The sequence below is a fragment of the Nycticebus coucang genome, chromosome 5, assembly GCF_027406575.1.
Source record: "Nycticebus coucang isolate mNycCou1 chromosome 5, mNycCou1.pri, whole genome shotgun sequence".
NCBI lineage: Eukaryota > Metazoa > Chordata > Mammalia > Primates > Lorisidae > Nycticebus > Nycticebus coucang.
In genome coordinates this window covers 22,770,943-22,793,917 of record NC_069784.1, presented here as the reverse complement: position 1 = coordinate 22,793,917, position 22,975 = coordinate 22,770,943, and the positions used below count along the sequence as shown (strand labels likewise).

Sequence of the window (22,975 nt, the reverse complement as noted above, 5' to 3'; positions counted from 1 at the left end):
CTGGTGAAACTCTGACAACCACAGTGTCTGGGAAGGCATTGAAGAACAGGTGATGGAGGTCAGGTGACATCATCAAACATGTAAAACAGTGTTCTTCAACCCATTTGAACCTATAGTGAAACTTCAGCACACTTTAATTTGTTGATCAAAAAAAAAAAAAAAGAGTTAAAAAAAGAATATACTTACCATGCTTTGAACTTCTTTCAAAAATAATTCAGCTAATGATCTTTAAAAACTTGGGGGGGCGCACCTAAGATCCTCTCGCAGCACACTGGTTGACAATCACTGATTTAAAGTCTTGTTTCATGGTCTAGTAGGCATGGTTCAGACCAGTGAATAAAAGGTGAGTCTTACAGTCAGAAAGAAGGAACTGAAATCTTCTGTCTTAGGAGCTAGTGGGGTCTTTTTTCCTGAAAGTCTAAAGCAGAGGCCAGCTGTGACCGAGAGAAATCTCACGTTCTGGTCTGGCCTTGGGGCTGATCCTCTGCCCTTGGGTAGGCCATTATTCCTCTGAGATTTCTCATCTCTACCATGGAGATCACAGCAGCCTACCTGGCAGGTCCTGACGAGCAGGTGGAAGTAACATGGGAACCATAGGTTCTAGAGCTCCTGAGGGTGGTGGAGGCCTTTGTCAGCTCTAGCCTCATCAGAGCCAGGAAAGCTGACTGGCAGGAGAGGAGCGCTAGCTACCCACTTGCTGAAGCAAAAAGTTTCCACTGATCTGCAGTCGGGGACACCTCACTGCCCCTGGCAGCCTTGCTTTCTTCTTACTGGAATGTGCCTGAGGAGTGGCAGTTAACGCCGCTTCCAAATTCCTCAGCCCTGAGTGAACCTTATTGCTGCTGGCTCAGAAGACCAGGGTGCACGGAGGCATCAGCAAGAGTCAGTCCTTCTGGAAGAATCAGCCGCATCGCGGCATCACTTTTTAATTACCTCAGGATATATTCAGAGGTTACTCCTGATTGCTTTTCTTATTTATACTGTTCACTTTCTTGGCTCTGGAATGCACCAGTGTGATATATCTCACTCTCCACTCTGAAAAAAAAAAAATGTGCTGTATGGATAGCATATTTAAAACTCAATTGTAGTTTGTAGCTGTAACATGAATGAAGAATAGATACCCTGGGATGCTTGCCTGAACGTTCAGACTGCTGGCGGTCTGGACTACTGTGGATGGGTGTAGTGCTCAGTGTGTGTGTGGTGACAGGTTTGATAAAAACGTCTTGTTAGTACAAGTGCTTTGCAGTGAAAAAAAGATTTTACAGTTCAGTGCTATGAGCCGCTGCGCCTCAGCAGAGTTACGCACAGGTGGGCACTGTTATCATTTGGCAGGAAAATGGCTCAGGAGCTTTTCCGTATGCAGGTGATGTCAAAACAAGGTCAAAGCTAAATGTCCCGCACCGATTTTGCCTATAAGTGGCATCAGGACAGGGAAATTACCACACTTGATGGCACTTCATGGTGCCTGAGGCACAGTAGATGGTGACTGTTGGGAGTGGCTGTGGTTTATTAATGAGTAGCTCAGGGCTTCTCAAGCCAACACAAACCAGAAAGGCAAGGCACTGTCATTCTTTACTAAGTACTACACAACCCAATTTCTAGCATAGAAAGGACTGTAGACTGGGGGATTCGAACCGGGGACCCTGTAGATGTTTGAGTGGTAGCAGCATTCAGTCAGTCTAAAGGGCAGAGCAGGGTCAGTCTTTGCACTACTGGCATTTGGAGTAATTCTTTGTTATGGTGTATTGTAGGCTGTTTGGCAACCTCCTGGCCTCTACTCAGATGCTTGTAGCACCTCCTTCCCAGTTGTGATAATCAGGAATGTTTCTAGACATTACCAAATGTCACCTCGGAGACAGAATCACCCTGATTAAGAACCACTGGTGTAGTGGAGGCTATGAAGTGTCACACTGGGCCTGTCCTATAGCAGTGCTCCCAACCCATGGATTTCTCACTACCCGTTAAGACAGTTCTCTCATGTGGCTATTGGAACCACCCAGGGAACTTTAAAAAATCCAAGGCCTGGGTCCTACCCCAGAGATGCTAATTGATCTGGAGTGTGGCCGGGCATCAGGATATTTAAAAGCTCTTTAGGTGACCCTAGTCTTCAGCCACCATGGGATGGCAGTGTTAGAAGGTTATGGAGTCAATGAAGCGAAGTACTTCTTCGTCAGCATTTAAAAAGTATGTGTATGTATAATTGAATATAAAATATGAATACCTAGCATAATGGCTGGGTAATAAATATGAGCGCTCGCGCGAGTGTGTATGTGTGTTGAAGTTGAACGCGGTACTGTAAACACTAGAACTGTCTAAAACCCCTGCCCTAGACTTACTTGCTTCTTAGTCTGGCTATTTATAACCCTTTCGGAAACTGCTTTCTGTCTGTGAAGAATAAATAGTTAATGTAAAATTTAATAGAAGACATTTACAGTTCTATGACTTCGCAATTAAAGGCCCACATTTTCAGGTTTCACCTTGACATTGATAAAATCACTTATTTTATAAAGGCTAGCCAGTAAAGATGGCATGCATATTTTCACCAGCTACTAGATTTGATTACAGAACAGCAACAAGATGATTTTTTTTCCTTAGTATGCGTTATTTATACAGACACCATAATAAGCTAGGTTACTGATGGTCTAAATACATCCGGCAAAAACATGGCACTTGCATAAATCATCCTGAAAGTTTTATTAAGATTTATTTAACAGCCTCTTGACTTCATTATCTATGGCAATTTGGGTGTCTTACAAAATAAACTTATACACATGGATCTCCCTGCCATGGAATAGGGTAATGTGGTAGAAGACTGGCCACCTCAGGCCCTTCTTATCACAGTGCTAAGGAGAACGTACACAGGGCTCCCTGAGTCCCAGTTGCAGTGATGTGTCAGCGGATGTGGAAGACCTGGGAGTCATGTTCAGTCACTGGGAGGACTTTTGGGGTCACTTGTCTTGGCTGTGAAGCCCAATATAAGCTCACGAGAATGCTCTCCAAGGCTTCGTTTGACCTGAAATGCATTACTTGGAAGGCTGGCCTTCAATTGAGTTATCTGGAAAATAGCAGTGGTGATTCTTCTGATTACTGACAATGTACAATGCAGTCTGTCATCACAAAGTTCTTTCACAGTTCAGAAGGACGTCTTACGTTTGGTAGTTTTGCCACTATGTGGAGGACCAGGCTTGGATTATTTCTTGAATCAGCAGGGAAGAAGGTTGATTGAAAGATACCTATTAGTTGTCCAAGAAGTATTTTCTCTAGTTATATAATTCAGCTCCTGGTGACTGCACCATGTTAAATGTGCAATTCTATTTCCTCTAGGTGTCTGAGGGTTCTGTGGTCCAGTTTTCATCAGGAAACTTCTCCCTGACAGCAGAGACAGAAGAAAGGAACTTTCCCCATGGAAATGAACATCTGCTAAATTGGGCCCGAAAGGAGTATGGAGCAGTTACTTCATTCACGGAACTCAAGATAGCAAGAAACATTTATATTAAAGTGGGGGAAGGTAAATTTTATGTGGCTTCTGTGAATGATGGATTAACAACAGTCAATTGTTTTCTTTTCTGAGACCAGATGGTTAGGGCAAGGAATTACAGAATGCTAGAGCTGGCAGAGACCTGAGGGATCACTGGGGCCACTCTCCCGTAGGTCCCCTTTGTCCTTTTCTCGTTCTGAGGAAACAGGCTTGGTGATAGCCAAGTGAGCAATGGGGAGTGGCATGGTGGAGAGAGAAGGAGGTGGTTGCATGAGATTCAGAAAACAGCCACACCCAGAAGTTGTAAGAAGCCAGTGGGGCTGAGAAGGCGAGAGTGTGGGAAGGGAGGTGACACCTGATGAAATGGAGGAGGAGTTAGCATTATAGGTCAACAGCTGGCTCTTCCCCTTACTATTATGCTGCAAATGTTTGAAGTCTCCATCAGTTTCTGAGGTTGAGACCTCAGTTATTTACATTTTGTATAATAGCAGAGGAAAAATGTTTTAAAATATATATTATTTATTTTTTAAAGAGCAATGGGGTCTTGCTCTGTTGCCCAGGCTGGAGTGGAGTGGCTATTCACAGGATGGTCATAGCACCCTGCAACCTTGAACTCCCAGCCTTAAGTCATCCTCCCACTTCATCCTTCTATCTTGGCCTTTTGAGTATTGGACTGTGGGCAGGTGCCACAGTACCCAGCAAATGTATTTTTAGTACTAATCCCTTTATATGGACAAATTATTGGAGAAAAGAACTGTATGGCCTTGATAAGGGATTGCCCATTTCAATTTCCTTGCCTTGAAGAGGGTTATAAATATCCAGTGACTCAATTTTGAAAGCCTATTTTTAAAAAAAAAAAAAAAAAAAACTTTTCATCTTTATTTTTAGTTGAACATTTTTGGCACCCCCATAAGTTATGAGGAAATAACAGCCCTCGTGAATGAGTTCTTGTTTTAGTCAGGTGACTGTGTGACGTTTCAGGTCCCCGCATCTAGCTGCTTTCTGTCTGAGTCTACGGCCATGATCACCTCCTCCACAGACAGCATGGCAAGGAAGGATGGCTTATGGAGTGCATGATCCCAACTCTTGATACGAGCCAGGCATGCTAGCTCACACCTATAATCTCAGCACTTGGGGAAGATGATGTGGGAGGATCACCTGGGACCAGAAGTTTGAGATCAGCCTGGGCAACATAGCAAGATGCCATCACTACAATAAGTTTTTAAAAATTAGCTGGGCATGGTGGTGTGTGCCTGAAGTCCTAGCTACTTAGGGAATTGAGGCTGCACTGAGGTATGACTGTGCTGCTGCACTGTGGCTTGGGTGACAGAGCAAGACCGTATATCTCTTAAAAAAATTAAAAAATAAAGCATGTGTGAGACAGATGTAGCAAAGGTGGGTACTCATGTCAGGAAATGTGCTGTGTACGGAAGCCATAGCAGGGGCCTTCACACTCACCCCACTTAACCCCACAGTAATCCCAAGAGGAAGATGTCATTTCTGCCATTTTACAGAGGGCTTAGTGGAAGGCTAAATAAACTTGCTCAAGTCCACGTTGCTAGTAAGTGGTGAAGCCAGAACTCACCCCAGGTTTTCTGACTTTTGAGTCTAATGCTTTTTGCTTGATGCTATCCTTAAATCTTAGCCAAATAAGCATAACCTAAAATTGAAAGTGGGCTGCCTGGATGAGAAGACTTGTCTAATTGGGGTGGAGAGAAGGGGTTTTAGATGAGATATAGGTTCAAAAAGTTTTAAGTTTGTTACAGCTCTCTCATGGTAGCCATGTGGTTAACTTCAGAGGTCAAATCCTATTGAGACAAAATGAAAAATCTTTTTTAATAAAGATTCTAAGCCCTGGCCAGTGGGCTGCATTTCTGAAGTAGATTTCTAGTAGCATGAAAGAATGTTGATTACCCCTTGGAATTTGTTAGAATAAGAAAATTTGTTATAATAACATTCAGAATGTTGGACTCTGTTCTCGTGACAGTGCACAAGCTTCTGTGTGCAGCAGTCACCTGCTCTGAGAGCAAGGGGTTGTCACTGAACTGGACGTGAACTTGAAGGGCCTGGTGTCAAGTCTAGTAAAAATTGGTTAACTCCTTCATAACACCGTGAAACTTGACTGTAGCCACCAATGGGTATAAGGCACTGGGCCACACCATGAAGAGGGTAGTTGGGGAAAGTAGAGTTCCTTGGTTGGGTCACTGAACAAGAGAATGTCATTTCTCACCACAGGCCAGACTACAATGAGCAAGCCTCAGCAACCACTTCTCCTCCTCGTTCCCAGGGATTCCAGGCCCTGAGCCCTCTCTTGCTCCAATCCTAGTGGTTCTCAGAGTGAGACTCCTGCCCCACCAGCATCACCTGGGGACTTGTTAGAAATGCCTGTTCTCAGGCCCAGCCAGCTAAATTCCAGGGGCGGGATCCAGCAGTTGGTTTACTTGAGCCCTCCAGGCATTCTCAAAGCCTGCTGACAGGTGAGAACTGCTCCAGCCTGTGTTCCTGGAGGAGAATGGAGGAGTTTGTTGTTACTGCAACTGGCCTCATTAACTGTGAGGCTTCAGGGACACCGATTTACCCCTAGAGTCCTGATTTCCCTGGCAGGAAAACGAGGTGTTGGGTTACTTTAGGTTTCTTTCTTGCTGTCAAGAGTATATCATTCGGGTCTCAAGTCATTTGTCAGTTTTTTCCTGAAATACAAATAAGCATGTGACTTTTCTCCCCCAAATTTGCCAGGGATTCCCCTGTGTGGTTTCCTCTCTGCTTGGCAGTGGGTGTAAGTTCTGGTGCCAGGCATGAGGACAGTCACGAGGAGGGGAACCACACACACAGCGGAAAGTGATCAGCTCCTTCAGTTTAGAGACAATAGCATGGGGGACTAGAGCCCTTAAAAACAGCCTTTCCTCATGGCTTAACAATGGGTGAATCTTTTGTTATTTGTCTCAAATCTTACATCATTGTTTGGTACTTTTGGAAACCTGTACTACATGCCTGGTACACTCCAGATACACTTCAGACATATATATGAACTGGATATGCAGGCCATGGTCCCAGGAGGGGCCTGGTCTCTTCAGTTGCAGACTGGCCTGGCCCTGGCATACATCTTCTTAATTAAATTTCAGCTCTGCCACTTCAGTATCGTTTTCCACCCTGTGATCTGGGGGAGGCGTCACAGGCCACAGCTGCGCGGTGTGCATACCTCATCTGCTCATTTGCTCATCTGGCAAAGCCCTCAGCAGGTGTGGAAGGAGGCTGCTCTTGCAGCCTGAGTTGCTGGAGCTTTGGGCTTTTCTCTCGGGGTTTTACAGAAGCCTGCAGAGTGCCAGGCCAACATTCTCTGGAAGCGAGCCTACCAGCAGGGGCCTCGTGAGCTGCCTTGGTGCCCTCTGCTTTAGGGGTGGTGCTGGGGGTGCTGTGGTGGCCAGAGCTGCCTCGCCCAGTGTGTGTGTGCAAGTTGGGGCCTGAGGAGGCAGTACCAGCCCAACCTTGGGCCCTCCTGGGCTGCTGGGTTTCTTACTCCTGAGTGAGACTTTATGTGAAGTTGAACCCTGGCATCCTGTCGGTAAAATGAAAAAGGCAGAAGTCTGTTTTATTATAGTGCCAGGCCTCTGATTAATTACCCTTCCTGAAAAAAGCTTGCTACACCTAGAACTTCCTTGACACTGTCCCAGCTGTCACACTGCCAGCAGTTTCTTTCAAGTTCTGTTTAAACATTTAAACCACTGGATGGAAATCCCATCAGCCGCAGAGGGGTGGAAATGGCGTGTGCCGTTGGGGGGTCGTCTTCAGACTCTCGGTACTTGCGTCACTTTCCCAGGTAGAGGTGGTGAGCAGCCCTCAGCACCATGAGATAATGTTTGCAAGGGCGCCTTGCGAATTGTAACGGACTATGTAAACATCAGTTGTCTCACTAGCCGGGCATAGTGGCCCAGGCCTATAATCCCAGCTCCTCGGGAGGCTGAGGCAAGAGGATTGTGAAAGCCCAAGAGTTTGAGGTTGCTGTGAGCTATGACGCTACGGCACTTTACCTAGAGGGACAGAGTGAGACTGGGGGGCAGGGGGGTGGGGGAGAAAGAAAGAAAAAATTAGTCATCTGGGTCAAGATCGTGAGGAAGAGTGAGTCTGCTGTCCTTGTTTTCCCCAAACTCCTATGTTCAGTCTTCAGGGCATAAAGTGCTGTGAGGAGTAAATATAAAGGAATGACTGATTCCATATGGTGGGCCAGAGAATTAATTAGCTGGTTCTCCTATTAATTGAAACAGCAAACATCTAAGGAGGGGTCTACTTGGGACAGGCTAGGTGACAGCATTGAGATGCTGACTGTGACAAGCCTACCTATCGGGTTTTTAGGTGGGAGGCGCTTGGTAGACAGATGGCGGTACGTGTCTACAGCTCAGAAATGGAGTCATGATCTAACTACATGTTGAAGCTGTGGGAGTGACTGAGATCATCTGGGAAAAATGGGAGACAAGAGGAAGGTTGAGGAAGGAGGTGAAGTTCCTAGCCTTGGTTCAGATTGGAATCCACTAGGGAACTTTTCAAAAAGGAAAGGTGTCTGAGCCCCACCTGGATGTTCTGAATCAGATTCTTTGAGCTGGGGTCCAAGCAGGTACATTCTGACATGCACCGAAGATTGAGGACTGCTGGTTTTTAAAGAATAAGCAAAGGAGGAGGAGGAGGAACAATGAAAGATGTGGAAGATGGGTCAGAAGAAATGGATAAGGAGCTTACTGGTCATGATGAGGGGGGACATTTCAGGGCCATGGCCGAGGGGGTTGCAGACCAAGGCCTTCTGGGGGGTCGTGGTTCCCTGTGTGATGCACTTGGTCAGTTCCACCAGCACCCTCTCTCCTGTGAGTATGGTTGTCACACATCTCAGTGGTCTGAAAGATTGCCCTGTGCTGCTCTCCTTTCAGATCAAGTCTTCCCTCCCACATGCAACATAGGCAAGAATTTTCTCTCGCTCAACTACCTTGCTGAGTACCTGCAGCCCAAAGCAGCAGAAGGATGTGTGATGTCCAGCCAGCCCCGGGACAAGGAAGTACACATCATTGAGTTACTTGCCCCCAACTCGAACCCCTACAGGTAATGTGTCTTCTAAACTGAGAAGAGACGGAGCTCTTCCTGGACTTGAGATCGGGAGGGAAGGACACTGTCCGTGCTTCAAGTGGGCTCACAGAAGCCTTGAAGAAGGGCGTAAAGGCCCCGATGGTATAAATTTTGTGTATATTCCGCATCTATTTCTAGATCCCCTGTATTGCAGATGAGTTCCCAAAGCCTGTATGAACTTATGGGTATTAGTTATAGGACACAGTCACTCCATCAGCATCTTCCTTTGAGTAAGGTTGTCCCTGATGAGAAAATTCTACAATGTGCCTTATTAATTATCATTTTAGTAACTTTCTGTTTTTAAGAAGTTCTGTTCATAGTGTCCTTAGAGCAGTTATGCAGTCAGAACTGTTTATTTTCAAGCTGTGTATGCGTGTGTGTTTGTTAGGGGACAGGCCCTTCATGGGGACTCACCAAAGAGCTGTTAGATGAACTTGCCTCTTGTGGGCTTGTTCTCCCCGCCATCTTCCTAGCCAGGGACTAGAAATTTCACTCTCCCTGTCAAGAATAATTGGAGAATTTACAAAACAGAGAAAAAGGAAGGAAAAGGAGGTTTTTCTCCTAATTTAACCTGCCTTTTGGGTCGACTAGTGACTTAGTTTAAATTTATATTATAGGGGGCTTTCAGAAGAAAAAGTCTAATCAAGTTTTGATTTTACAAATGAATAAACCACAGATCAGTTCTGGTAATATTCTGTCCTATCCACACAAAGAATTTTGTGTAACGTTAAAAGAGAATGAGAGTAGAAGCAATCTGAGAGGTGCTTGGCTCCCACCGGGTAGTTTATGCTTTACAAGTGTGTAAAACCAAGATGGAAATAAAGACTTTGCCCCTAATTCCGCATGACAGAGATGTTATTGTTTAGTCAAAAATTCTCTTTTCTTCTGAATTCTTAGAAGTTTGGGTTGTATACATCAATTTTCCAGTAATCACTTGGTTGACCATCTGTTTTCTTTAACTGTATATCCAGAAATTTGGAAAAGTAAATGCAGATAGGATTCTGTAGCAGTTGTTAATGGCTTCAGCAAACCTTATATAAATCAAGAAATTCTTCAGTATTTTGCCTCTTATTTTATTCTGAAGTTTCTTTCTTTTTTTTTTTTTTAACCACCTGCTTTCCTCCCCCGCCACCCTCCATTCACCAAACTGCCACCCACTTCGGGTTTTGTTTGTTTGTTTGTGACAGTCTCAAGCTGTCACCCTGGGTAGAGTGCCATGGCGTCACAGCTCACAACAACCTCCAACTCATGGGCTTAAGCGATTCTCTTGCCTCAGCCTCCCGAGTAGCTGGGACTACAGGCACCCGCCACAATGCCCGGCTATTTTTTTGTTGTTGTTGTAGTTGTCATTGTTGTTTTAGCTGGCTGGGGCCAGGTTGGAACCCGCCAGCCTCGGTGTATGCCGGCGCCCTACCCACTGAGCTACAGGTGCCACCCAACTATTATTATTATTGTTTTTTTTTTTTGAGACAGAGCTTCATGCTTTTGCCCTGGGTAGAGAGCTGTGGCATCACAGCTCACAGCAACCTCCAACTCCTGGGCTCAAGTGATTCTCCTGCCTCAGCCTCCCAAGTAGCTGGGACTAAGTGGCTGGGACTACAGGCGCCCACCACAACGCCCGGCTGTTTTTTGGTTGTAGTTGTCACTGTTAGTTTGGCGGGCCTGGGCTGGATTCGAACCCGCCAGCTCCAGTGTATGTGGCTGGCGCTTTAGCCACTTGAGCCACAGGCACCGAGCCCCACTTCTGGTTTTGAAGGAATTTGAGCATATAGCCAAATAGATAGAAAGTTAGACATCGAAGGTGTTGAAGGTTGAAAAAGTAACAATACTCCTTCAAAAGTAAACTCTTCTGGTTTGTTCAAGTCCATCTCAAACAGTGGTTGCATTAAATAGCCACCTTTTTTTCCTCCCTGAAGAAGAGAAAATCTTGAGTGGCTAATTACCCACAGACATGTGTTTCTATTGTTATGTAAAACTGTTTGTGTGAGCCATCCCAATCTGTTTTGCACATGTCATTGGCCTGGGATCAACTCCAGCTTTTTAATCAACTGGCCAGACACTGGAAACATGACGACTTGGTGGAGGGGGGATAGTTGCAGCTTTCTGGCATCTAGGTCTTGACTTGGCCTTTGTTTTGCATTCACAGTGCTTTCCAGGTGGATATAATAATTGACATAAGACCTTCTCAAGAGGATCCTGAGGTGGTCAAAAATCTCATCCTGATCTTGAAGTGCAAAAAATCAGTCAACTGGGTGATCAAATCTTTTGATGTTAAAGGAAACCTGAAAGTTATTGTAAGTTGGTGGAGCATTTCTTTGTTTTGTTGAGTAGCAATCATATAAGCTGTGCTTATAAGCATTGTTATGTTAGACTTTCTGCCTCTTCCTGACTCTCTAAGCCAGTATTTTTAAACCTTTTTTATCTCACCTATAGTTAAATTTCCATAGTACACTGAAATTATGTTGATCAAAAAAGAATATACTTACTATGCTTTGAACTTCTTTCAAAAATAATTTAATTAATGAGCTTTAAAATTTTTCTCGGCACTCCTAAGATCCTCTCACGACACACCAGTTGAAAATCACTGCTCAAAGCGCTCTGAATTATTTTTTCACTTCGAAAAATAGGCTGGTCCTATATAAACCACATCTATAAACTAAGTGTGGTGGTTAAAGCCTTGCCTCTAGGGTCAGGACAAACCCAGGATAAAGTCCAGGCTCTTCCATTGCAAGTCCCTTAACCTCTCTGAACCCTAGCTGTCTCATTTGTGAAACTCCTAAAATGTATTAATGTGCTTTCCGGTTTCAGCTGAGAAGTGGTTAAGGCGTTTGCAGACTAAGACCTCTGTAACAGCCTCAAGGTCAGGGTCCTGAATCTCAGCTCTAAACTTGGGATTAGGTACTTAGGGAAGGTATGGGAAATCAGAGTGGCCCCAGCTCACATTGTAGATTTTTCGTTTGGGGTTAAATATGTGGTATCAGCATGTCTTTTTGCTTGCTGCTAACATACAAAGGTGAAGCACTAATAGAGAACCACAGAGACCACAGGGTTGGTGAGATGATGATAGGAAAGTATACTGCAGCCTGTTCCCTAGGCCTTCTGTTTAATGAAGGCAAGGTATTTACCAGGCTTAGCTGGTTGGCATGAGAGGTGAACAGCAGCTGGTTTCCTGAAAAGTTGAATGTTAAAGTTTGGTAAAATAAATCTTATCTCAAATATGTTTAGGGAATATCTGTTTGGCAAAAATACTGGAGTGGATTATATCAAAAGTTAAAAAAAAAATCCTTGTCCCCATTTTTAAAGAAAATAATCACATATTTAGCATATCTTGTGGGTTCAAATTTTTATTAGTTGTCTTTTTTATTTTGAGACAGTGTCACTTAGTTGCCCTGGGGTTGAGTGCTGTGGTGTCATAGCTCACAGCAACCTCAAAAACTTAGGCTCAACAAATGTAATCAGTGTAACCTGGTTTCTTGTACCCTCAGCGAATCCCCAACTGTAAAATAGATAAATAAATAAATGGAATTAAATCAGTAAAAAAAAAAACAACAAAAAACTTAGGCTCAAGCTCTTGCCTCAGCCTTCCCAGTAGCTGGGACTATAGGTGAATACCACAGCGCTCTTCTAGTTTTTCTATTTTTAGTAGAGATGAGGTCTCGCTCTTGCTCAGGCCAATCTCAAACTTCTCAGCTTAAGCAATCTACCTGCCTCTACTAGGATTACAGGTGTGAGCCACTGTGCCTGGCCTACGAGTTGTCTTTTTCTTTTGCAGTTTTTGGCCAGGCCTGGGTTTGAACCTGCCACCTCCAGCATAGGGGGCCTGCACCCTACTCCTTTGAGCCACAGGTGCCACCCTAAATTGTCTTTTTTAAGAAATAAAATTAAAAATTGGCCAGGCCAGGTGTGATGGCTTATGTCTATAATCCTAGTACTCCGGGAGGCTGAAATGGGAAGATCCCTTGAGCTCAAGAATTGAAAGCCAGCATGAACAAGAGCAAGAACCCATCTCTACTAAAAATACAAAAATTAGCCAGGCATTATGGTGGGCACTTGCAGCCCCAGCTACTCTGGAGGCTGAGGCAAGAGGATGGCTTCAACCTGTTTGAGGTTGCTATGAGGTAGGCTGATGCCATGGCTCTCTACTCTACTCATGACAGAATGAGACTGTGTCTCTAAATAAATAAATAATAAATAAATACATAACAAAAATAAGTCCAGGCATGGCCTAGGACTCTGGGAGGCAGAGACGGGTGGATTGCATGAGATCAGGTGTTCGAGACTAGCTTAAACAAGAGAGAGACCCCATCTCTGCTAAACATAGAAGAACTAGCCAGGCATCATGGAGCACCTATAATCCAAGCTACTCAGGAGGCTGAGGCAAGAAGATCACTTGAGCCAAGAGTTTGAGGTTGCTGTGATCTGTGATACCACTGCACTCTACCGAGGGCAACAGTGCCACTCTGTCTCAATAAATAAATAAATAAATACAAATTAAAATGTCGCAAATTTCTCTTTCAGTACTTGAATTGAATCAACTGGAGTAGATTTTATGATTTCCACATTTCAGGAGAGGCGGATGCCCTTGGTTTCTGTACTATTCCTCTATTCAGGGCACCTTCCATGCGATACCTCAGTGAGCAAAGCCAACAGCTCCCCAGGCAACACCAGGGGCCACAGGCAAAGCCATGAGCACACACATCTTAATTGTAAAATAATCATTTCTGGTTCCTGTGGGTATTTTTTTCTTTAAACTTTGAGAGGATCCCAGTGTGCCTTCATGAGTAACAGTGATACATTAATTTGGGGTGGAGCCCAAAGCCCAGCCGCGGTTGTCGAAAGTCAGAGCTGTTTTGATTGCTTTCCCTAGCGTGGCATGGGGCGTGCTGGTGACCTGGGATGTCTGCTGCCTTTGCTGCCTGGCACAGCGACCAAATGTTTTTAATTTCAGAATAACAAAAACAGGAAAAGGAATCATGCTTTGAAAGGCAGAAACACACAGTGCATTTTAATTCCCTGCTGGAGTTCTTGTGTAAATATTCTTTCGCCCTGACCGGTCCGTGGCTCTTTCTGTCCCTGAGCGTGTGTGCCTGGTCTGTGGCAGTCCTGGAGTTTGCTCGGAATGTCCCCATCTCTCACATGAATCCGAGTGGCTAGAAATGAGATGGCTCATCCCAGTGCAAGGTCTGTTTATATTCCTCTCCTTGGCTGTACTCCTGTTCCAGGCCAATTTTGGACAATGCATGACAACATTACTTAACAATTAGGTCATGTTTCATGATGTTCTGTTTTCTTCTCCCAGTCGGTTTTACGCTTTGCGACTTCTCCACTCCCTGTTTTAGTTGTGAATTCTGACTGTGCTATGAGGGAAAGGTACCTGTTCTTGCAAAGGTATAAATTGGGAAGGGGGAAATGGTTTATGGAGACCTTGTTCCTAGCATTTCCTCTACTTTGGTGGAGTGTACAGAATCTTGGCTTTGTACCAGACTGGACTAGATTTAAATCCCATCTCCACTTGCCATTATTCCCAGTAGATACTAGGATAGCTCACCTTGAGATGATAACTCACCGTGAGAGTTGTTATGAGGTTTAGCTGAATGTATTCACTCATTTGTTTATTCATTCATTCATTTATTTGACACCTACTGTATTTGTTGAGGGCCTGCAGGGTATTTCATCTAAAGCAGTAGACACAACGGGCGCACAGCCTGCACGTGGAGTTCTTAGTTAATGTGCTACTTTTGTGAGTCTCAGCTTCTCCTTCTCTAAAAAAGGAATAGGAACATCTTCTATTCTAGAGGGGAATTAAGTAAGATAATACATGTAAAGCTCTCAGCTTGGCGCCTGCCATAATAAAGGGGGTTCGTCCGCCTTCCATAAGGAACCCCCAAAAGAGTGTGTCTATAAGAACAATAGAACACTTCTCTAAACTGGGTGAAAACAAAGTTCTACTAGAGGAATTACAAGGACCCTGATGGAGTAAATTTAGAGAAGAGAACCATTAAACGCGGTGGCTTGTGCATGTTTGTTGCGGGTAGAAGTGTCCACGTCCTGGCTCTTCCCTCAGGTCCACGATGGACCATGCATAATCACTTTCTTGGTAGGAAGAACCTTCAGAGCAGAAGAGATGGAAGAAACTTGTTAAAGGTTTTCTCCTCCATTATTTCATGTAGCCTCAGGACTTCAAGGTTGGTGATGGCCTGTTTGTTCTTAGAAAAGAACATTTTAAAAGTCCTAGTGGGAATATGCACCCTACCCTCTGGCTAACCCTTTCCCTAAACACCCTCTCCCCTGTATCATCAATTTTGATGCAAATATTGGGGGGATGTGAAGGCATTTAGACTTTTTACCTAGCTCATCACCTTGCACGAAGATGTGGTTGCGAAACATGATGATAGTATTTGGAGACCTCTTTGAACGCCCTCATTTAGAATAGCTGCCCTAGAGTTGGAAAAAGGCTGGAGACTCCCAGAAATACAGGGTGAGGGATTTGTTCAATTCCGAGAACCACCTCACCTGCCATTGTCCCAAGCCTGGCTGCTTTGCAAATATAAAGATGGATGTCTAGCTTTTTACTTTCTGAGGGATAATCAATACGAGATGTGTGGCACCTGGATTTAATGTGGAAAGGTGTAAACAGATCATTCTGTATTGGTACAAAAGGACAGGTGTAAGTTATGATGATAGTATTCTGGAAATACAATATTTTCTTAGCTATTAAACAACATAAAAAACTAGAGCAGATGAGGCCAAGCAGTATCATTTAGGCCAGTGCTGTGATTCCAGCCAATCCAAATGACATGCTGCTTTGAAAGGCTGGAAGAAGTTGTGTCTAAGAAACTGATGTTGACTAAATGAATAAAAAGTTCTAAGAACAAATTGGATCCTTTATCTCATTCTACTTTCCTTCCTTCCCTTTCTTCCTCCCTTCCTTACTGTGAATTGGAATAAGAGTTAAAATATTCTGAATCTGTCGAACTGAGTTTACAAATGGCTGCAGGACTTGGTTAAAGCTCTGGCTGGTGCCTTTGCGTGCAGTTGTTGTGACTGGTAAATCTGGCAGTTTTCCCACAGATAAGCACTTTGGGTAATTGAAAAATGTACGAGGTGAGATCCTTTAAGCTTTGAATTGAAATATGTGTCTTCAGCCAATATCCCACAACCAAACAGGCCAAGAGGAGTCTGTGAATCTTTTATGGTTTTGCAGTGGGAAAGGATTACTATTTAGTCATGTTAGGGGCAAACAGAATGGGAAACCAATGAACAATTTAGGAAAAAATGCTGCATGTATGCAGGAGAAAATCATTGGGCATGGAAATTAAAGTGATTTTCATACAGCATGAAAATGGCATAATCTGCGTGCTGGAAGGGCTTTCCAGCCCTGTTGGAGCAGTTGTTGAAAATCTGTCTCCTTCTCTTTGGGGGTCCCCACTGCAGCCTTCAGCTCCCTCACCCTCTGACGAGCTCACCACTATGACAGTCAGCAGGTGGTATAGACGTTTACCTTCCAAGTCCATTTGTATACTTTTGGAAAAGATTTTTTGTCATTTTGATTTTGTAACTATCTAGTAAAACCTAATCTTATGACCAACTTGTATTACTGGATAAAATACTGACATTTAGAGGCACAGGAACCTAGATTGATTACTATTTAGAACATAAAATGTCAGTATATTCAGTTAATAGAATTGGCAAATGAATACAATTCTAGGATTGCTAAATTGATTGTAAATTATAGATGAAATGTAAACATTGGTTGTAGAATTTAATAGTTTAATCTTTACACTGACATATCGTCACAGACCACATAATGATGTTTTGGTCAACAATAGGTTGCCTGTATTACAGTGGTCCCGTAAGATTATGCTACCGTCTTTTCATTGTACCTTTTCTATGTTTAGATATGTTTAGGTAGACAGACACCTCCCAGGGTGTTACAGTTGGGAAAGTATTCAGCACAGCAACAGGCTGTACAGGCCTGTGGCCTAGAGCCCTAGGCTATGCCTTATAGACCAGGTGTGCAGTAGGTTATAATGTCTAGGTTCTGATGTTAGTACACCCTGGGATGGTCACATGAGGAAATCACCTAATGACACATTTCTCAGAACATATCCCTGTCGTTAATTGATACTTACCTTGTAAAATGATTGTGTTGCTTTTCGTTCAAATCCAGGGGTACAGGAAGTAGAAGGATGGGCATTTTTGAGCGATGTACCAGGTACATTTGTGTACTTCATACATAATTTTAAGTGGAAATAAGAGGGGAAAGTTGTTACACATGTTTGGTGTGTGTGTTAATAATTTAAACATTAACTCTGTGGTTACAGACTAGGTGTACTCAGTATATAGCTACTTACATGTTGATGTATTATTTTTATCAACATAAGGTCCAAATGGTATGATCAGACAGCTTGCATCAGTGTCTCTTAATCTGCTGTTAAAGGTTTGCACATTGGTTTCCTTAGCCCAAGGAAAATAGAGATCAAAAAAATAAAGGGATCCCTCACATACAATGTAGAATTTATTTTTGTTTCAGATATTAATCATTATTATTGTTTAAAACACTGTTGAATTTTTAGACTCATGAGTGAAATTTTGCTGTTATCTTCAGGCTCCCAACAGTATTGGCTTTGGGAAAGAGAGTGAACGATCCATGACAATGACCAAATTGATAAGAGACGACATTCCTTCAACCCAGGGGAAGCTGATCAGGTGGGCTTTGGACAATGGCTATAGTCCAGTAACATCGTACACAATGGCTCCTGTGGCTAATAGATTTCACCTTCAGCTTGACAACAATGGTAAGTGCTACATGAATGTCTTCTTCAGTTGTGTAAAAAATATCCCCCAAATGACACTTTACAGTGGGGAACTCTCATTTCATTTTATAGGGTGCTATTTTTCTATTTAATCATTTGTTTGAATACTTTTTATTCGAAGGCTTAAAATTATCTAGAATGATGATAGATTCTTTTAGGGAAACTGTCCTTATTTTATTTATTTATTTATTTTTTGAGACAGAGTCCCACTGTGTTGCCCTCAGTAGAGCGCTATGGCATCACAGCTCACAGCAACCTCAAACTCTTGGGCTTAAGTGATTCTCTTACCTCAGCCTCCCAAGTAGCTGGGACTACATGCGCCCATCACAACGCCCAGCTATTTTTTGTTGCAGTTGTCATTGTTGGTTGGCTGGCCCGGGCTGGGTTCGAACTCACCAGCTTTGGTGTGTGTGGCTGGTGCTGTAACCAATGTGCTATGGGTGCCAAGCCAGGAAACTGTCTTTAATATAGCTTTTCAGTAACAGTTGTGTATCAGAGAACTTTGTTATAGATCATCTTCAGCATAATTACACTACTTCTCTCTCTCTCTCTCTCTCTCTCACGTGAGCGCACGCATCCAATGACTACTTATGGCTGAGAATACAGATAGTTAAGACCACAGGAAAGCAGGCCACAGTCAGAGGCTGAATCTTATAGGAAAGTAATCATAAGGACTCATACTTGGGCTTTCTTACCCAGAGTGCAGGCGGGAGTGACTGTTTAATGGAGCAGAAATCAAAGACTTAATAATTTTTTGAGGCTTTCCAGAATTTTCTAGTTAATATGACTCTAATAAGGTTTTCTTATCTCCAGACATGTTTGTTCCCCACCCCACGGTACCACTGCTGATAGAATAAAGATCGGGAGTACGGGCTGAAATCCCCACTCTGCCATTTATTCACTGTTTGGGGAGAGGTCACTTAACCACATAGCCTCAGATTCCTCTCTAGTAATAGAAAGAAAATAATAGCACCTACCTTAATAGTGTTTTTTGAAGGTTTTTGTTAAAAACTAAATTTAAAATTCTTGTGGTGTGACTTCTTTTGGATCCACACAGTTGTAACATCTCTTTCAAAAAGTTATATTGAAGGCGAGATAACGCCCACCTGTCGTCTTCACTTCTGGCCGTCACAGAGATGGATTTGACCTCAGACATACATCTGTTGGCTTTAGATAGTGGATGTAGAGAATGCCAGGCAAATTATTACAGTAGAACCTCTGTAAGTTGACCAGCCAAGGGATTGTAACAAACTGGTCAACATACAGAGGTGGTCAACATAAAGAACTAGGCCTACTGTACTGATACGTACATATGGTGCATGTCCGGCCTATGAAAATTAGGTCAACCTAGGGAGGTAGTCAACCTAGGGAGGTGGTTAACTATGGATGTTCTACAGTATGTCTTTTAAATTGTTGAAAATATGACAAAATAGTAAATACCAATTATATGGAAATATGTCTCTTCCTTTAAAAGCAGTAAGTGAGCCTAAGTAGCTCTTTCTTTTCTTTCCCCCCTAGGGACTAGGTTATAAAAGGCTAGGGTGCTCAGATACCTGTTAGAATTTAGTAGTCAAAAAGAAGACAGTAAATAATAATTTAAAAATAACAATACTGTTTCCAGACCTCTTTAGAGAAACTATTTGAAATAATTCTAGATTTAAGGAAAGTATTTCAATGGCATTTGAATGGAATAAAGTTGCCCCAATAACTTAGTTGAATCACAGATTTTTATAGCTTGTAGGGCCCTAGAAATCATTGGCCCCAATGCTTCTCAACGTTGTAATTACACATAGAGCTTAAAACATAGTAATGATTGGGTCCCACCCCAGAAAGTCTGAGTTTTAATTGGCTTGGAGTGCAATCTGGGCATGGGGATATTTTTAAAAGCTCTCAAAATGATTTTAAAAAAATTAAAAAAATTATTATGGGTACATATAATTGTGTATTATAGGGTACATGTGATGTTTTGATACAGGCATATAATATGAATGAATCAAATCAGGGTAATTGGGATATCCATTATCTTAGGCATTTATCATTTTTTTATATCAGGAACATTCCAATTCCACTCTCTCAGCTATTTTAAAGCAGACCCTCACTTATCGTTGACTATGGTCACTTTGTTATGCTATCTAACGTTGTTCATTTTTTCTATCTATCGAACTATATTTGTAGACCTGTTAATCATCCCCACTTTATCCTCCCTTCCCCGATACCATTTCCAGCCTCTGTGAGCCGTCATTCTGTTCTGTCTCCAATGAGATCAGTTTTTTTTCATAGTTAGGTCCCATATATGAGAACATGCGAGACCTGTCTTTCTGTGCTTGGCTTATTTCACTTAATACAGTGTTCTCCACTTCCATCCATGTTGTTGCAAATGGCAGCATTTCATTCCTTTTTATAGCTATATAATATTCCATAGTGTACATCAAATGATTTTAATGTACAACAGAAGTTGAGAACCACTGATTAATTCCAAGCCTTTTATTTTAAAAGTTGGGAAATGATGGTACAGAGAAGTAAGCCACTTGTCCAAAGCTGCTCAGCTAGTTAGAGAGAACGTCAGGGTGAGAGGTCACCCTTCCAGACTCCTAATCACTTTTGGACATGGTTTCTTCAAAGTGATTTTGCACCTGCCCCCTGTGTGTGAATGGCTGCTGTTCCACCTGTAATGATAGTGCTCTGCTGAAGCTTTTCCTTCTTTGTCACCCAGAGGAAATGGGAGATGAGGAAGTTCACACCATCCCTCCTGAGCTGCGGATCCTGCTGGACCCTGGCACCCTGCCCGCCCTGCAGAACCCACCTGTCCGGCCAGGGGGAGGCCGAATTGGAGGCCTCCCGTTTCCTTTCCCTGATATCTCCCAGAGAGGCTGGAAGGAAGGGGGAGAAGATGGCCGGCCGAAGGACCCTGTCCTCCCCAGCATACAGCTGTTCCCTGGCCCCCGAGAGCCGGAAGAGGTGCAAGGGAGGATGGATATTGCCCTGTCAGTCACATGTGACAATGAGAAGATGATGGTGGCTGTAGAAAAAGATTCTTTTCAGGTCAGTGCAGTCTCTTACAGGAGAGAGGCCAGGCCGCCTCCTGTGCACCTTTCCCAAGTCTGCGTCCATTATTTCTTCTTTCACTTCTGACCTCCAGAGACTTGATTGTGTTTTCTCAGTTGGATGGTCCTCCTTCCCTTGGCAGCAGTTCTCACCAGTTCCTGTTGTTCTCAGCAAGGGGAGGTTCCAGATCCTTGTGTGTCAATATTTTGCTACTGAATTTCCAAGGCTAACAAACATAATACTTGGGCTGTTAGGAGGTCGGGAGCTGGGAAGAGGTGGTGGGAGGGGGTGATGCAGGCCTCCAGCAGCCTTTAACGGGAAGCCCAGGAAGCCCAGGCAGCACGAGTTAACTGTGTGCGGGAGACCCACGTGGGGCCCCCCAGCATGTCTCTGGTGGTTGTTGTTTCAGGCCAGTGGCTACTCAGGGATGGAACTCACCTTGCTGGATCCTACCTGCAAGGCCAGGATGAATGGCACCCACTTCATTTTGGAGTCTCCCCTAAACGGCTGCGGCACTCGGCACGGGCGGTCAGCCCCTGACGGTGTAGTTTACTATAACTCGGTGAGTGTTCTCCGGCGGTCAGCCCCTGACGGTGTGGTTTACTATAACTCGGTGAGTGTTCTCCGGCGGTCAGCCCCTGACGGTGTGGTTTACTGTAACTCGGTGAGTGTTCTCCAGAGGTCAGCCCCTGACGGTGTGGTTTACTATAACTCGGTGAGTGTTCTCCGGCGGTCAGCCCCTGACGGTGTGGTTTACTGTAACTCGGTGAGTGTTCTCCAGCGGTCAGCCCCTGACGGTGTGGTTTACTATAACTCTGTGAGTGTTCTCCGGCGGTCAGCCCCTGACGGTGTGGTTTACTGTAACTCGGTGAGTGTTCTCCAGCAGTCATCCCCTGACGGTCAGCCCCTGACGGTGTGGTTTACTGTAACTCGGTGAGTGTTCTCCGGGCGGTCATCCCCTGATGGTCAGCCCCTGACGGTGTGGTTTACTATAACTCGGTGAGTGTTCTCCGGTGGTCAGCCCCTGATGGTGTGGTTTACTGTAACTCGGTGAGTGTTCTCCGGCGGTCATCCCCTGACGGTCAGCCCCTGACGGTGTGGTTTAGTATAACTCGGTGAGTGTTCTCTGGCGGTCAGCCCCTGATGGTGTGGTTTACTGTAACTCGGTGAATGTTCTCCGGCGGTCAGCCCCTGACGGTCAGCCCCTGACGGTGTGGTTTAGTATAACTCGGTGAGTGTTCTCCAGCGGTCAGCCCCTGACGGTGTGGTTTACTGTAACTCGGTGAGTGTTCTCCGGCGGTCAGCCCCTGACGGTGTGGTTTAGTATAACTCGGTGAGTGTTCTCCAGTGGTCAGCCCCTGACGGTGTGGTTTACTGTAACTCGGTGAGTGTTCTCCGGCGGTCAGCCCCTGACAGTGTGGTTTAGTATAACTCGGTGAGTGTTCTCCAGCGGTCAGCCCCTGACGGTGTGGTTTACTGTAACTCGGTGAGTGTTCTCCGGCGGTCAGCCCCTGACGGTGTGGTTTAGTATAACTCGGTGAGTGTTCTCCAGCGGTCAGCCCTTGACGGTGTGGTTTACTATAACTCCGTGAGTGTTCTCCAGCGGTCAGCCCCTGACGGTGTGGTTTAGTATAACTCGGTGAGTGTTCTCCGGCCATCAGCCCCTGACGGTGTGGTTTACTGTAACTCGGTGAGTGTTCTCCGGCGGTCAGCCCCTGACGGTGTGGTTTACTATAACTCGGTGAGTGTTCTCCGGCGGTCAGCCCCTGACGGTGTGGTTTAGTATAACTCGGTGAGTGTTCTCCGGCGGTCAGCCCCTGACGGTGTGGTTTACTGTAACTCGGTGAGTGTTCTCCGGCGGTCAGCCCCTGACGGTGTGGTTTATTATAACTCGGTGAGTGTTCTCCGGCGGTCAGCCCCTGACGGTGTGGTTTAGTATAACTCCGTGAGTGTTCTCCAGCGGTCAGCCCCTGACGGTGTGGTTTAGTATAACTCGGTGAGTGTTCTCCGGCGGTCAGCCCCTGACGGTGTGGTTTACTGTAACTCGGTGAGTGTTCTCCGGCGGTCAGCCCCGACGGTGTGGTTTAGTATAACTCGGTGAGTGTTCTCCGGCGGTCAGCCCTTGACGGTGTGGTTTACTGTAACTCCGTGAGTGTTCTCCGGAGGTCAGCCCCTGACGGTCAGCCCCTGACGGTGTGGTTTACTATAACTCCGTGAGTGTTCTCCAGCGGTCAGCCCCTGACAGTGTGGTTTACTGTAACTCGGTGAGTGTTCTCCAGCGGTCAGCCCCTGACGGTGTGGTTTACTATAACTCGGTGAGTGTTCTCCGGCGGTCAGCCCTTGACGATGTGGTTTACTGTAACTCGGTGAGTGTTCTCCGGCGGTCAGCCCCTGACGGTCAGCCCCTGACGGTGTGGTTTACTGTAACTCGGTGAGTGTTCTCCGGCGGTCAGCCCCTGACGGTGTGGTTTACTGTAACTCGGTGAGTGTTCTCCGGCGGTCATCCCCTGACGGTCAGCCCCTGACG

At 44.7% G+C, this 22,975-nt stretch overlaps 1 protein-coding gene across 1 annotated transcript in view; it reads left to right on the top strand.

The window, feature by feature from the left end:
- The window catches only part of TGFBR3 (transforming growth factor beta receptor 3), a 211,905-nt gene that overhangs the window by 145,731 nt on the left and 43,199 nt on the right, over positions 1-22,975 (top strand). Inside the window, exons 5-10 of the mRNA XM_053591992.1 lie at positions 3,325-3,508; positions 8,395-8,563; positions 10,734-10,881; positions 17,196-17,385; positions 20,117-20,445; positions 20,858-21,010. Of these exons, the coding sequence (XP_053447967.1) occupies positions 3,325-3,508; positions 8,395-8,563; positions 10,734-10,881; positions 17,196-17,385; positions 20,117-20,445; positions 20,858-21,010 (1,173 nt within the window). The remainder of the gene's footprint in view (positions 1-3,324; positions 3,509-8,394; positions 8,564-10,733; positions 10,882-17,195; positions 17,386-20,116; positions 20,446-20,857; positions 21,011-22,975) is intronic.